Source organism: Grus americana, chromosome 3 (assembly GCF_028858705.1).
Source record: "Grus americana isolate bGruAme1 chromosome 3, bGruAme1.mat, whole genome shotgun sequence".
NCBI classification, from domain to species: Eukaryota; Metazoa; Chordata; class Aves; order Gruiformes; family Gruidae; genus Grus; species Grus americana.
The window spans coordinates 38,173,251-38,189,619 of NC_072854.1; the positions used below are offsets into that span (position 1 = coordinate 38,173,251).

The 16,369-nt window shown below is 41.1% G+C and overlaps 1 protein-coding gene across 2 annotated transcripts in view; it reads right to left on the reverse strand.

Moving 5' to 3' along the window:
• Positions 1–2,642: 2,642 nt before the first annotated feature.
• UBE3D (ubiquitin protein ligase E3D) overlaps positions 2,643–16,369 on the reverse strand; it is an 88,894-nt gene continuing 75,167 nt past the window's right edge. Inside the window, exons 10-11 of one of the 2 annotated variants that reach the window (XR_008576562.1) lie at positions 3,164–4,989; positions 2,643–3,078 (exon numbers count right to left, since the gene is read on the reverse strand). Coding sequence is in view for 1 of the 2 variants with exons in the window: in XM_054821919.1 (XP_054677894.1) it covers positions 4,969–4,989 (21 nt within the window). In the remaining variant the exon portion in view is untranslated. Of the gene's footprint in view, positions 3,079–3,132; positions 4,990–16,369 lie in introns of those variants that run through there. The other variant, XM_054821919.1, reaches the window with a different exon arrangement.

Here is a 16,369-nt window from a genome sequence, read left to right on the forward strand (position 1 = left end):
TTTAGCCTAACCTACTCTAGCAGGGATTTAAACTAAGCTAGAAAGCCACTCTAATTTTGGAATTAAAATAACCCCATTGGGACTCAATTTGGTATGCCAATTTAGCTATCCCAGTTAAATGATCAAACTTGTTTGAAAGAAGTAACAAGCCCTACACTAATATAATCGCCCTGTGACTCGTTAATGACAGAAACAATATTGTTGTCTGTTGTGGCTAATGGAGAGAACAGTACCGGTCTGACAGATAGGCATGTTTTCTGCACCACACCAATAGCCATCTTTATAACTTGATAGCATATTAGAATTAAAACTGACATTTTTAATATCTTCTTGTTGCCATACACTATTTGGAAACTGCACGGTAGGAAAGGATGCACATCCATCTCAGTTAATGTGAGTTGGGGACTTCTAAACGTCATTGCTGATTTATTATTACTACTTTAAGAATAATGCTGTGCTTGGCACTACAGAAAGCAAAAATTAAGACACTTTCTGCAGTAAAAAATGCAGAGCGTAACAGATACAAAATGCTGGGGAAAGAGGACAAGTGATAAGAAGGACCAAACATTTTCTAAGAACACAACTTCTAGGCCAGCTCCTGTCTTGGTGCACACTTTTCCATCTGCATGGAGATACGGTCTGCACACTTCAGAACTAAATAAGCTTTCTGTTATGGATGTATTTCTGTTATAGATGTATGGATGTCCAAATAGCATGTATAAACATAGACTAAAATGTACCACTAACCCTGGATGCTAAGAAAATAACACAATAACTAATTGTACTTTGTACTTACACGACTTTTCAAAATGGTGATGTCAACAAGCAAATAGCATCATGCTATTCAACAGACAGAAATGAAGGCAAAAGCAGTGATAGGTAAAGGCCAAGGATGGAGCCTTGAGGAGAACTCAAGAGGTTTTCTAAGCTCAAGTCCATTGTTTATGAGAGCCCATGCTAAGATAATCCTGAAAAAATGGACAAGTTTTTGCTTTTATAAAGCAGCTAGAATGCAAGAAAGTGTCAAATGAAGCTGTCACACCTCAAATCCACTACTGGCTAAGTAGGAAAGATCACATAAGAAATAGGAAGGGGAAAAAAGCCAAGAAAATTGTCTTCAGAAACAGGAGTTCTAAATAATGTATTGCCTGGTACCTGGCAAAGTATCAAACCCATTTTTTTTCTGAACATGGCCAAAGAAATCTATTTTCAAATAGAAACCCATCCAAGGCATTTATATATTATCATATGTGGTCTGATATTTTCCAGATAATGTCAATCGTTAAATGTTAACACAGTTTTCAGAGCTAGAACCAAGGAAGGGGAAACATGACACTAAGTGTGTCAAATTGCCCTGCCCCTCGCATAGACACAGACAGGCAACCGTGGCCATTGGGAACCTGGGGAAGGAAAATGTCCCCAAATAGGAGGGCAGCTGGAACAGAAAGATTTATTCCTTTTCTTTTGGGGACTTCACAACTTCTGTTTCCCATTGGTGGGTTGACCCTGGCCAGCAGCTAAGCACCCATCCTCACTCACTCCCCCCCCCCCCCCCCTTTCCTCAACCAGCAGGATGGGGTAGAGAACAGGAAGAGCAAAAGCAAGAAAACTTGTGGGTCAAAATAACGACAGTTTAATAAGTGCAGGAAAAAGAGAAAAACCAAAACAAAAACCAACCAAACAAAACCAAACCCAAGTGATGCAAAGGCAGTAACTCATCGCCTCCCACAAGCAGACCGATGCCCAGCTATTCTCTGAGCAACCACCACCTTGGAATGCCCCCTGCTCCTCCTTTCTTCCTTTACCCCCAGGTTTTAATGCTGTGCATAATGCTGTACAGTACAGAATATCCCTTTGGCTAATTCAAGTCAGCTGTCCCCTTTGTGTCCCCCCCTCCTAACTTCTTGCCCACCCTCAGCCTATTTGCTGCAGGGAGGTGGGGGCAGAGTGGGAAATAAGAGAAGGTTCAGCTCTGGTGAAAACATTGGTGTGCTACCAGCACTGCTGGAGCCACAAATCCAAACCACAGCACCAGCCAGACCCTGTTCACCAACATACAGGGTAAAAAAGAACAAGGAAAAGTTTTAAGCATATGTAGGCAGAGGGCAAGCTCCTAAAAAGTTTAAAGTGTACAGGTTTGGCTTAGCACTCTCTCAGGATTTGCTTCCTGAGCCAGCTGCAGCACTGACATCTAGTAGCATGCCTGGAGCCATTAGCTCCTACAGGTGAGCGATAGACCACGCAGGATGGGGTTGATTTGTCTTTCATCTCTGGAACTGTTTTTTTCCCCAAAAAATATTCCCGGTGAAATGCCTGCACTCATTATTCTGGAACCATGTATGTTACCAGAGGCAGATTAACTCCTCATGGCCGCAATACCAAATGAGGCAGGACAGGACAGAGAATGAACCTCAAATATTCTCTGACCTCAGATTGCTCCATACATGCAAAACCCTAACAGGCGTCATTTAAATAAGTTGGAAAAACTTTAAAGTTGGAGTATTTCTGTGTGATAAGTATGTCTTCCATCTGCAAGTTGCTCAGTCATATTCTGGGAAGCTGAAACTGTCATAAAAATTAAGTAGAAGAAAAAGTAAACTGATTTAGAAAATATATTTTATTCATAAAATGACTAAACATTGCTGCATAGACAAAATATCTTTGAGCTAGATAATTTAGTCCCTGAATACAAAACTCAGATAATTTTTGTTCTTCCTTCAATACTGAAAACTAGAATAATAGCAGAAAAATATGATATCCAGCCTGGGTGCTGGGAGGCCTCATCTACTTGTCTTTGGATGTGTAAAACCCAGACAAGGTGTCCAAGACACTGCAGGGTCACTTCCTACATTATGATCATTTCATGAGTAAAGGGCATGTTAACTTTCTTTGAAATACAGGAATTTTCAATGAACTCCTCTAACAAGAATATTCCCTCCAGAATCCATTCCCTCAAAATATAGCTGTTTTCCAACAAGGTAGCATCTTTTTATTTTAAGAGTTTAAAGATGGACTTTGAAAAGGCCAGCCTACATAAACAAGCTCTCTTTTTTTTTTTCTTTTTTTTTCTTTTTTTTTCTTTTTTTTTCTTTTTTTTTTTTCTTTTTTTTTTTCTTTTTTTTTTTCTTTTTTTTTTTCTTTTTTTTTTTTCCTGTTTGGATACCTTTTTGTGTACATTTTGAGAACACTACAATTGTCATAGTAGGTCAGATAAACCATTCCAGTACCTGACTGATTTGCCAAGAGCAGTTGTTTAAGGAAAACTGCAGATAAGCAAGGCAGATATGGGATAAGATCTTGGAGGAATGAGGGGTCCAAAAGAGATGGTTGATACTAAAGGATCACCTCCTTCTAGCTCAAATCATTCCCATGAGCCTGAATTGAGGCAAAAATGCCCGGAGACATCTTTTCTGCTCCTTAGCTGATGCACTTAAACCATTCTGTTCCCCTGGACAAGGGAAGGCAAAAATTGCTATCAACTAAGCTCAACATGAGCCGGCAGTGTGTGCTTGCAGCCCAGAAAGCCAACCATGTCCTGGGCTGCATCAAAAGAAGTGTGACCAGCACGTCGAGGGAGGTGATCCTGCCCCTCTACTCTGCTCTCGTGAGACCCCACCTGGAGTACTGCGTCCAGCTCTGGGGGCCCCAGTACAGGAGAGACATGGAGCTGTTGGAGCGAGTCCAGAGGAGGGCCACGAAGCTGATCAGAGGGCTGGAGCACCTCTCCTATGAGGACAGGCTAAGAGAGTTGGGATTGTTCAGCCTGGAGAAGAGAAGGCTCTGGGGAGACCTTATTGCTGCTTTCCAGTACCTGAAGGGGACCTACAGGAAAGCTGGTGAGGGACTGTTTATCAAGGGCATGTAGTGACAGGACAAGGGGTAATGGCTTTAAACTAAAAGAGGGTCAATTTAGATTAGATAGTAGGAAGAAATTCTTCCCTGTGAGGGTGGTGAGGCACTGGAACAGTTTGTCCAGAGAAGTTGTGGATGCCCCCTCCCTGGAAGTGTTCAAGGCCAGGTTGGATGGGGCTTTGGGCAATATGGTCTAGTGGAGGGTGTCCCTGCCTATGGCAGGGGGGTTGGAACTAGATAATCTCTGAGGTCCCTTCCAACCTAAACCATTCTATGATTCTATGAACTAAGCGAGTAATCCATCCCAAAACCGAAAATCGTAACAGCTTCTGTGTCCCACGGAAATACGCTATTGCTCCCATGGAAGGCTGCTGAGCATCCACAACAGAGAATGATAATTTAAAGTAGCTGTATGGACTTGCTTCAAGTATCTTTCACCTCCAGAAGTTTCTGCAAGGCCAGCCTTCACACACATGCTCTTTCTTGAAGTTGAAGGAGTTATTATTCAAAGTAACCATAAAACCTTGATTCTCCAAAACATTATCAATTTAAAAAAATTCTACATGAGGTGTAGGAACACAGAAACTGTCTTCCTTCTCTCTCAAGAAGGAAGGCAAACCTTAACATGGAAACAATGTACATAATAAACATGTAAGTTTGACAAAAAACAGATTTTATGTTTTAAAGTTGGACCTCTAACTTTACCAGAACAAAAAAGTAAAGAACTTATGTTAGTATTTATGATGTTAAATATTTTAAAACCTCTCTTTGCTACCAGCTGTGAATTTTCCTAAGGACATATAGGTCACTATCAAACACTGTCTGATAAAGGTAATACTCAGATACACAGATAATTTCTTTTTGGCAATGAAGAGATCAGAACAGTCATCCCGGTAAGTCACTCTTAGAATTACATCTAAGAATGTACTGGATGCAAAAGTTAACTCTGTCCTTGGTTTTGAAACGCATTCAGATATGAAGAATAACACACCACACTCCCATTTTGTTTTGTATTGCCATGGATTTTTTTCTAGAAGTCACACCGCTGGAAGTTATCTGTACATTTCTGCTGAAAATGAATTTGAGAATAGTTTTCAACACAGGTATTTGCATTCTTCACATCTTCAAAAAGGCAACCTGTAAAAGGAAGCAAAAACAACCCTGTGATTAGTCTCAACACTGCAGGTAAAACAAAGATGTTTCATTTTATTAACTGAAATTACATATTATAACCATCTTTTCACTTAAAAAAAGCAACCCACATGTAATGAGAGAGCAGAGGCTATATTTGAGAGCACTATTACTTTCCCCCCACTTTTCTACCTAATATATGTCTCCTAAAAATTCCCAAGCTTACTCTGTTTGCTCAAGCACTGCACTTGTTGCTGAACTACATAACAAACCCTCTTTTTTTTTCCCAGAATAACAAAGCACAAGGTGCTTATTTGTATAACTTAAAAGGCTATTTGATAGTATTTTGAAACTAGCTTAGATTAAATCTTTGATACATTCCCTGGTTTGCCCAAATATTAGCTTGCTCCAACAGTGCTGTTGCTGTAAGTGAAATCCTGATTCCAAAGTCAGGATGAAAAGTCCTGATGAAAAGTCCAAAGTCAGAAAGAAAAAATGCCTTACATATTTTAAAATGACCAGGAACGGAAATCCTCCCCTAGGGGAGAAGACAAATACTTGTATATGATCAGAAGATAGCAAGTGATGTATCTCTTCTTTTTAGTGCACTAAGTGGGCTGTCATGTCTAACAGCTATTTAGAAGGAAGGTGATCTATCAAATGCAAGAGACCTATAGGATTTCTGGTGCCCCAACTCATTCGTTCTTCGTCACATGTATGTAGCAATTTCCACTGCATGGTTTTGGTTTTGTTTAGCCTTCTTCAGAACCTGCAGGATACTAACTCAGAAAGCTAAGTTAGTCGACTGGAAACAATCGCATATCCAGATTCTCATCTGCCATGGAGATTGCTTCAGACATGCAGTTGGCAACTTTGCTGATCACAAGGACAGAAAAAAAGATGGACAGATGCCAACACAGAAGGACAAAAGAAGGAAAAAAAAAAAGAAAAAAGAAAAAAAAAAAGACTACCAGGTTACACAACAGTCTTCTGAAACTACGAACTGTTTCTCCTACCCCATGAAAAACACACAAGAAAAAAACAATTGAGACATACACTTCTCCTTTTTTTCTCTCCAAGACCTTTCAACAGTCACTTAAGTGAAGATTCAAATTACCATCAATTACCACTTTGGATTTTCAGAGCTGACCCTCATTCACCTCTCTACTTGATACTGTGACTAAAGAATGTACGAAGCATTATCAACCAGAAGGAATTGAACTAAAGCATAAAATATCACTGAGTGTTCAGAACAGAAGGCAAAGCAGAGTAAGACCATTTATTTTGGATCCTGTGCACAAAGAATGTTTAAGAGAAAGTTATATGTCTGCTATAGAGGATGAAAAAATTAAGCAAGTTTCAAAATACGTAAAAGGCTTCTGAGAAAATCCTCCATAGAAAGGATTGATGCATAAAATAACTTGACTATGAGGCATGAATGGGACATGGCAATAGCAATTCTTGGTCAAGAATGGAAAAAAACAAGTGATCTCACTTCTTGAACATCTCTTTTGCTACTCCAACATGAACAGCAGTAACCTATTAGAAAGCAGCAATGTTACTACCATGGAAAGGTCTGTACAGATAAAACAACTGAGATCCCCAAAAGCTTCCACATTTCTGAATCACTCTTTTCTTCTTCCAAATTGGAACTAAAATTCAGAAACAAGAATTTTCATGTAGAACATAAATTTTCAGAAACGTCTATAGGCAAAGCTGGTCAGCAAATAGCTGGCTGGCCAGGGTGGAAGTCTGCTTGCTTTCCCATTAAAATCACATCACACTGACATATTCCCACTGAGTGTTTTCAGTCAGCTTAATCAGCATTTTCCAACAGTAAGCTGCTACATCAAAAACATTTCTGTCAGCTCAGCCAAGGGGTGTTGTAAAACCTAAAGACTACTCATCGTGTAGGGAAATTTATCCACTAGGCCAAAGACTCCCACCCTCAAAGACATAAAATGAAAGGAAAATCAATATGCCCGTCACCTTTCTCATGATTTAGTTGCTCAGTTGAATAGAGACAGACGCATAATTAATAGCAAATGTAAAATCCCACCTATGCGGAAGAGTCATAAGTAGCACAGGCTAGGGAGGAAATCCTGGCACCAAGTCAAAGACAAAACTCACATTGACTTTAACAAGGTGGGAAATTTGTCCTTGCATTGCAAGAAGAAAAAAAAAAAAAAAAAGGAAAGCAATAACCATCTAAATACACAAGATTCAAAATTTTAAGCAGATTTGTCTACCTGAGATTGCAGGCTCCTTTGATACAGTTTTGAGGTATCATTAGAGTGGATATATTTGTTTAATTTGACTACTTGCTATATTTTATAATGCATGAAATACACTTTTTCACTCTTTTGAGAGGATTATTTGCAACATAATGCTTCCCTAGACTGCCAGGCTCCTCTACTGCCCAATAAATTGAAAAACATCAAAAGGAATCATTTATCACTGTCTGTATTTATATTTACTACCAATGTGAATGAAAAGAGCACATTAGATCATTCCTACAGTTGACACAGCCAACAAAAATGGATAAAACATGGAAATCATAAGCTGTATAAAAACCATCTGTAACACATGAAGATGTTTGAGAACAAAGCAAACCACTTAGAAAGTTCCACCTTATACAAAGGTCAATACGAAGCATATAAAATATTTATTTATTGTAACTGTTACGGTAGATGCTTTGGATCTCTAAACAGCAGTAAACTATATGTTCTATGTAATGAATGAATTACTATAGGTTGGGAAAGTGAGACTAAGTGGTTCTCCCCCAGTTCTCCACCTATTAGGATACTTTCTCTGCAAGATAGACAATTAGTGGTCTCTTCCAGGTCTAGTAGAAACTCTTTCAGAAAAGTCTGCAAATCCAGTATTTCACTGCTACCAGTGCACTTTGAAAGAAAAATAATGTGTCGAACAGCTATCTGATCCACAAACTAAGGTTTATCACTAAATTCAGAATAAAAGTCAGTTCTCTGATCAGTTTATACAAGGATTTTTTCTTGACCTTGCCTCAGCATGTTGTCCCCTTCTTAAAGCACTCAGGATGGCTAATATTAATCTATCATTAAAAACTGCTTTTTGTACTCTAGCATACTTACTTCTATGACAGGACACATTGTTTTTTTTCATTTTATCTTAATTATTTCTGAAGGTGATGCTCTTATTCTATCTCAGAGTATCAAGTGCATCTCAGCACTCCATCCCATTAGCTTCCGCAGAGCCAGAAGCCGCTAAAACCTCAGCATAATAAACAAACATAAACTCCATATTTTCAAGCATTTTAAGAGATATCCGTACAGAGGGAGCAGCAGAGCACCAGACATACAGATGATGTATCTTACAAAATCACTTTTTCTGTAAACAATAAAGCAGCAACAAACTTTGCTGAAAGCTTTTGGAGCCAGGGCGAGTTTAGAAATCCAGGTTGTGATGTTCAATTCTAGAAGATGTGGTCTGTTAGCTTTCCCAGGAAAATAGGAAAATGCAAAATGTCCAACTGTTAAGCATACTCCAGACTGTATGGGAATGGTATTGAGGACTGAGAAAAGCATCCTGATGGAGAGTGTAGTTACGTGGTCAAACTTTGCAACAGGTTGCCCAAATTGTGCAACTTCTGTCTGTCTTTTGCATATTCCAAACCTGACCGAAGACAGCCCGGGGCACGTGGCTCTGGCTGACCCTGCTTGAGCGGTGGGGTTGGAGGGGGCAGTGGCCAGAGGTGCCCTCCAGACTCAGCCATTCTGCGACTCTGTGACAATTTTACACGTCCACACAGGCAGGCACACACGCAGGCCAGTGAAACAGCAGCACTATGCTGGTGGAAACTCGTTTACTATAAGCTACAAAACCAGAGGCTGGCAATGTTCTTTCCTCAGTAGGGAGAAGGTAGTTATGGGGTTACAGGTTTCAGTCTTTCTGAAACTTTCTAATAGCATTTTAGTTTATGGAGTGTTTCATCAAGCCGTGCCTCAAAGCCTTTTCCCGACTTCATACGATAAAAATCTCGTGGAAAACAGCAGGGTAAGGGCATTTCCTATGAATTAAGCATCCAGTCACAGAGTCAAACACTGAGGAGTAACAGGTGAAAGAAAAAAGTTCTAATTTCAGAAAATATTTTAAAAGCTATGGAGACCTAATGAGCGAGGGAGATAAAAGAAGGCGGTTCCAGATGGCAGAAGCTGCTGGAAATAAACCTCTTCTGCCCAAGTGGTAACACTGGGTGAGCGGGCAGAGCAGCTGACTGCTGTAAGAGAAGCAGAAGCGTGACTAGAGGCAGCTAAACAATATATTTTAAAGAAATGCAATCTGCAAATCCATTGCATACAATCTGTCTTGTGGAGCTGACAACTGACAGAGGAAACGCAGCACTAAGACAAAATTATTGTCTCAGCTAAGCAAAGGAAAAGCAGTTCAATCTTTCAATCAGCTGCAAGAACCAGAAAAGAAGCCAGATCCTTATTTCAACAAAACAGGAAAACAACCCATATGCCAAAAGACACATTCCCATGCTCTAACACAAACTTTTAAATTGCTCTTCTGTTTGTATTCTCTTTAAAGGAGAACAAGTGAATTGTGCATGAATAAAGATCTACGTGTATGTCTCTTGAAGCTGAGGACACAGAATTTCTAATACCTACATCTCTCCCAAGAGCTAAACAAAAGTAGGTAGAAGATATACTACAGAATTTCTCTGCAGTATTAGAGGGGGAATTGTACTTCTGTTTACTCCTGCATAATTATAAAGGAAAATAGTGGGTTGAAAGTAGTTATATATGCTTTCGTTTCAGCAGAAGAAAATGAACCTATTAAACCTGCGAATGCTTCTTGAAATATGACTGCTCTGGTTTTACTTTTCCATTGCACACCAAGGAACAACACTCCACCACTAGATTCAAAACTGAAGCTTAAACACATAAAAGACATTTTACAGTTGTCTTCCTTGACAATCAGACCAATTTTTAAACACTACCACACACAGTTCATAACGCTACATTGTGTTTTAGAAGAACACAACTTACTCTGCCGTCTTAAATCATATCTACTGCAAGCAGACGATCTGTACATAAACACATACCCATGCTTTAATCCTGCACATGTGCTAGTGTGAAATCAGGTGTGATTGAATGACTGCAGAGGAAACGTCGATTATATGCCAGTGAGGCTGCAGCCTACAATCAACATCAAACACTGCATTCATTTCCACTCAAGGCTGACAGGTAATCAAGCAATGCCACGCCATCCATGTGCACAGGAAGAGAATAACCTTTCCAAGAAGATGTGGACAGCTGTGGGCAGACCTCTGCTCCCAGATCCAGCTGTGCTGGTGGAAGATGCTAACATCACAGGGTCAGTGGTATCCCTCTGCCGCAAGTTACTGTTCCTCTCTCCCCACAAAATGCCACTTCAAGCTTTCCAGCTACTGTCTGGTGAAATCAGACCGGTATGTTAAACGCTGGTCTGCGCTAACCGGATTGATTTAGCCAAGAAACTAGAAAGAGAGGGCTTGCACAAACAATTCTGATGGAAGATCACAGGGGAGAGACTAAGATCTGGTGGAAATAAGAGTGAAAAGCTGAGAATAGTGTTTCCTTCCACATGTACAGCCGGATTTGGAAGATAATGTATACACAAAGCCTCAGACCAAAGTCTAATTCACATAGATTTGTATTGCCACAAAAGCTATGGCTAGTGCTAAGTGTTATGGTTTAAGCCTTAATAATTACAGCTAATACAACTGCTTGGGTGGTTGCAATTACAGTGTAATCAAAATGCTCTGTACGTAGAATACATCTTTACCATGAAAAAAGAAACAGAGAAAGTGATACAGCCACATTTGTGTGAGTATAACTGAGCCTACATGTAAAAACCCCCAAACCTGTATTTAGTAATGCAGCGGTACAACTACAGCAACAATGTGCATAAACACATAGAGAAGGCTATAATCCTGCCGGACACATTTCTCACTGCTGTAAAATAAAGACAGATCAAGGAGTGGGATGATTACAAAGCATCTGCACCATGTCCAGGTCCCGGCTCTATAAATATCTGGTTTCTGATAAACTTTGCTCAAAGTTTGGTGTTCCCACAGCTGCTGCTAAGGGCCAGAGGAGCCAAAGGAATACTGCCTTCTCCGAGGTGCAAGAGTGCTCTGCCCATTCCTGCACCACCATCAGAAGCAGTGATGTCTTATAGCTGTTACCGGTACCCTGCGGACTAGCTACTATTGACAATGGCGGATTATAAATAACCACACTAAAACTTAAGAGTTCGCCTGCCTACTCATACCTCACAGTTTACATATTTGCTCTCACCTAATGGTCAGGGACCAAGTCCACCGATGCACAAATAACCTGTTCCAGAAATACGTTTTGGCACCAGTGTGAATGAATGGACACAAAGCAGATGGCATTAGATGAGCGGAGACGTGAGAGAACATTAACTGCTATATTTACACTCGCCCCCACTGAATCCACAGACCCATAAAAAAGCAGCTGTCTTTTACAGAGTGAACGCTACCAATCTGTTGCATATCACCCCTACATCTCTGAGGCTGCTCCCGGGAAGTGCGAAGGCATTTTTAGAGGAAACTGGAGAGGAAGGTAGCATATTCACTACTAGAAGAATGAGAGAAGCCAGAGATGTCCCTACCTTGACAGTGTAAGATTTACTGGCCTTCAGATGGCCTCCTGGTAGCCTGCAAATGCCTTGGCTGTACTCCAGCTGCAAAGTTGCCCTTCATTACACTGATGTTTAATTCTCTTTTTTCTACAGTCCAGGCTCTTGGGACGATAGCTGAACATTATGTCACTGCGTGCCTGTTTCCCCTATGCCACAGAGGTCATGTAAGTAGACTTGGCTGCTCTAATATCCCCTCCACAGCCAATAAATGGCAGCCACTTACCACAACATGTCAAAAATAATTGTTTCAGGTTCTCTCAGATAAGGAAACTTTCCCAATGTGCTTTAAATGACATGCAGTGAGAAGTCTGGTTTTGAGTATACATCAGAATGTGAAAAAGTGTTTTATATAATCATCCTTCCTTGGCATTTTTGGACTAAGCAAACCAAGGAATCACCAGCCTGTGCTCACAGCAGCAGAACTTCACACCACTAGGTTGGTAAGTCTTAAATACTTTACTATGGAAAACTAACAATTTCAAACAAAAATGTCATTAGAGGAATATGAGTCCCTTGAAAAGATCACTAAAATGATACTACAATACTATGGATTGACTGAACAGATACAGTTGGACAAACTGAGTTTCAAATATTTAATCAAATAAGAAGCTAAAATCTGGAGTCGCTATAAAAGCTTTCATGACTATCACTATCATGCTTGAATTCCAATGGAGACAGAAACTAAAATATATCCAGAATACTCTCACAGCCAAACACAGCAGCACCGTGCTGTGCAGGACTATGTGGTGATGGCAATAATGAAGTCACCAGAAGCACAGGTTGTGGAAATATGCTATCCTGACAAGCAAAAACCCTGCAAATTGGGTTGAAGAATAAGGGTATGTGGAATGGCAGCTTTGCAATCTGACCCACTAACCCCTACAAGGCTCACATTTGGGCGTGGAGGAGAGGACTTTTGTGAAGTCCTGACCTACCTCACTCCACAGGAGATCAAGGTCATTCTTTAGCGTATGTATCTACAAGGAATTTCCCATCTCAAAGAGACGTTGCTTCAAGCAGCTCTAAGGTCTTACAGGAAAAGTATTTTTGGTCAGTGCTACACTACCACAGAAGCAGAGGAACACAGGTGGCAACAAAAGCTGGGGAGAACTTGGCTTCAGTAGATCTATTGTCGAAACAGCCAAATTCCCCAGCACTTCTAGGAGAACGCTGGCGAAAGGCAAGTCCTGTCCTGTACAATGTGAAAGGCGCTGAGGTCTGTGGGCTTCCGAGTCTTCACTGCAGGAAGAAACTTATTAGGAGAACATCGCTCTGATAAATCACTTTCTTTTTCTGTCCAAGCTGGGGAAGATATAAAATATAACCAAACCAACCAAGCAGAAAGGGAATTAGATTCCTTTCATTCAATTGCTACTGGAATTAATTGTAACCAAAGCAAGGATTTTTTTTTTTTAATATGATTTCTCAATCTGGCAATATCTCTTCAGGATTTACGAAATAAACCCATCTATAAATCACCACATATTCTTTCAACTAATCCTTCCTAAAAGTATTAATTTATTATAAGAATGAAGCTGGATTTGAAATGTGACAGAGATAAATGAGAAAAAGCAAGAGATTCCTCTGAAGTCCCAGGCTGTGCATGTGCACTGCAAGCTATCTCTTTGCTAAGGTAACAGTTGCATGCTGAAGCTTGCCCAAGCTTTAGAGAGAAAACTATAAGCAGCTGCAAAAACAGTAGAAAATAAACCTCTGCATGTTTTTATTTTATATGAAGAAAACTGATTTTTATTTTTTTTTATATCAAGTAGTTCTTTGTGTGAAAAAAGGAAAAGGTTTCTGGTTGTTTTTTTTTCTGTTTAAGGTTAAATTGAGAATGCGATTAATCATTTGTTCCTTTACATCTAGATATGAGAAGCCCTGAAACATCATGGCTTTATTTCGTCTATTGCCAAGCCTTCCTCATTAGCCTATACTACTCTTATTTCCACTGCAGACATTACTTCTTTTGGTACCCATCATTAAGACTGGCACAAAACCAGCAGTATTATTTACCTTTCTTAGTCTGAAATACAGTTTCTCTTGAATGCAAACCACTGTGGGGGATGGAACTTAGTACTAATGTTGCATTGCAATTACTGATCCAACATGAACCGGGCTACAAAACACACGGAATTTAGGATTTTCTTAGTCAACACCAGATGATGTTTGGTTTTTACTGTAATAATTACCACGCCAAACTTCACATTAATCAGGCAATCTGATATGTTTCTGCATCAAGTGGCTTTAAACTGCTGTAGAAAAGACATCTGTTAAAGCACATACATGTATGGGCAGTTGGGAGACACATGTTAACCTAAACCAAGGCATAATGATTGCAAGCTGCTGTCAATTTACAGCACGCTAGCTACATCCTAAAGCTACACGTGAAGAAATTAATCCTTGGCACACCAACTGGAACACATGATGCAGCTCCTAAAAACCTTTTAGTCCCACCAAAAGGTGTTGCACAAGGCTGAATTAGAGAAGATCGTGTTTGCCACCCTTTCAAAGACCCTCACTCCAATGCACAGTTCTTTTCCCACTTTCACACACACACGGCCTGCTGTCCCAGCATGATTCACACCAGGCTGATTACCTGAAAGTCATGTCAGTCTAAGGCTCTGTTGTGTTTTTGCAGTTCTCGTATGTGGTGGGTTGACCCTGGCTGAGGGCCAGGTGCCCACCAGAGCCGCTCTATCACTCCCCTCATTCACTAAACAGGGGAGAAAAAGTATAACGAAAAGCTTGTGGGTCAAGATAACGACAGGGAGAGATCATTCACTAATTATCGTCACGAGCAAAACAGACCGAACTTAGAGACGGGCTACAGTCCTTCACGAACTGCTCCAGCGTGGGCCTCTCCCACGGGGTGTAGTCCTTCAGGAACAGACTGCTCCGGCGTGGGGTCCCCCACAGGGTCACAAGTCCTGCCAGCAAACCTGCTCCGGCGTGGGCTCCTCTCTCCACAGGACCACAGGTCCTGACAGGAGCTTGCTCCAACGTGGGCTTCCCACGGGCCACAGCCTCCTTCAGGTGCCTCCACCTGCTCCAGCATGAGGTCCTCCATGGGCTGCAGGTGGAATCTCTACACCCCCTCATCCTTCCTCCATGGGCTGCAGGGGGACAGCCTGCCTCACCATGGTCTTCACCACGGGCTGCAGGGGGATCTCTGCTCCGACGCCTGGAGCACCTCCTCCCCCTCCTTCTGCACTGACCTTGGCGTCTGCAGCGTTTCTTACATCTTCTCACTCCCCTCTCCAGCTGCAAAAGCTCCCTCTAACTGTTTTTTTTCTTTCTTAAATATGTTATCACAGAGGCGCTGATTGGCTTGGCCTTGACCAGCAGCAGGTCCATCTTAGAGCCGTCTGGCATTGGCTCTGTCAGACACAGGGGAAGCTTCTAGCAGCTTCTCACAGAAGCCACCCCTGTAGTCCCCCCGCTACCAAAACCTTGCCATGCAAACCCAACACATTGTACCTCTTTGCACTCTTGGGAATCTGTTTCAACTGACCAGCATCAACAATACTCAAGCACAGCATAGTCTGATGTCTTTTAAAAGAAAGGTCTAGATAGAGAGATACGGATTTATTTTGTTGACTGTGAAGCAAATGTACCTGATTCCTGAGGGACTAAATAGGGCCAAATAAGCAGTAACATAATCTCTCTTTGACAGCATCATCAAATCACCTCTCTCAAAAGTAAGCTGATAAGGGATGGTGCATGTGATGTGTGAGACTGGAGACCAGTCAGCACACTGTGCACTTATTTCTTTGACGAGATGCTGGCTTACCCAGATGTGCGATGTTCTGGTCATTTGCGTGGCTGTTGCTCTTAATTAGATCCTCCTTGGTGGTATTCTCTGCAATATAATTTGTGAAGTGTCCTATCTCAGCAAAATACCCTGTTACTGTATTCCAATCCTATTATGCCTTAAAGAGAGGGAAGCGCTAACAAATGTGAAAGGGAAACATTGTTTTTAGGTCTGTACTACACAATAACATGCTCAGCTGGATTCTAAGATGGCAAATGTCTCCTTCCTTCCTCTCCTTGTCCTGTCCCTTTAGCCATGAAGTATTGTAGCAAACTCTAAAACAGGAAGGTGACTTTCAAGTCCTGCATCATCCTAACCAGAAAAATTAATAATATAGTCTTCTATTACCAGCTTATTTTTTCAGCTCAAATCATCCCTTCACCATAAACTAACATTTCCATTCACCCCATTAACTCAAATCTACTTTCTCCTATTTCTAACCACTACCATTAACATTTTTTTTCTTCACACCAATCCATCCTTCTCCCCTAGACCCACACAATGCTCCTTCAGTCAGGATTTATATAACCCCAATTTTAAGAAGGGAAAAAAGGAACACCCAGGGAACTACAGGCCGGTCAGTCTCACCTCCGTACCTGGCAAGATCATGGAGCAGACCCTCCTGGAGACTATGCTCAGGCACATGGAAAATAAGGAGGTGATTGGTGACAGCCAGCACAGCTTCACTCAGGGCAAATCGTGCCTGACAAATTTGGTGGCCTTCTATGATGGGGTGACAGCATTGGTGGATAAAGGAAGGGCAACTGACATCATCTACCTGGACTTGTGCAAGGCATTTGACACTGTCCCGCATGACATCCTTGTCTCTAAATTGGAGAGACATGGATTCGATGGATGGACCACACGGTGGATAAGGAA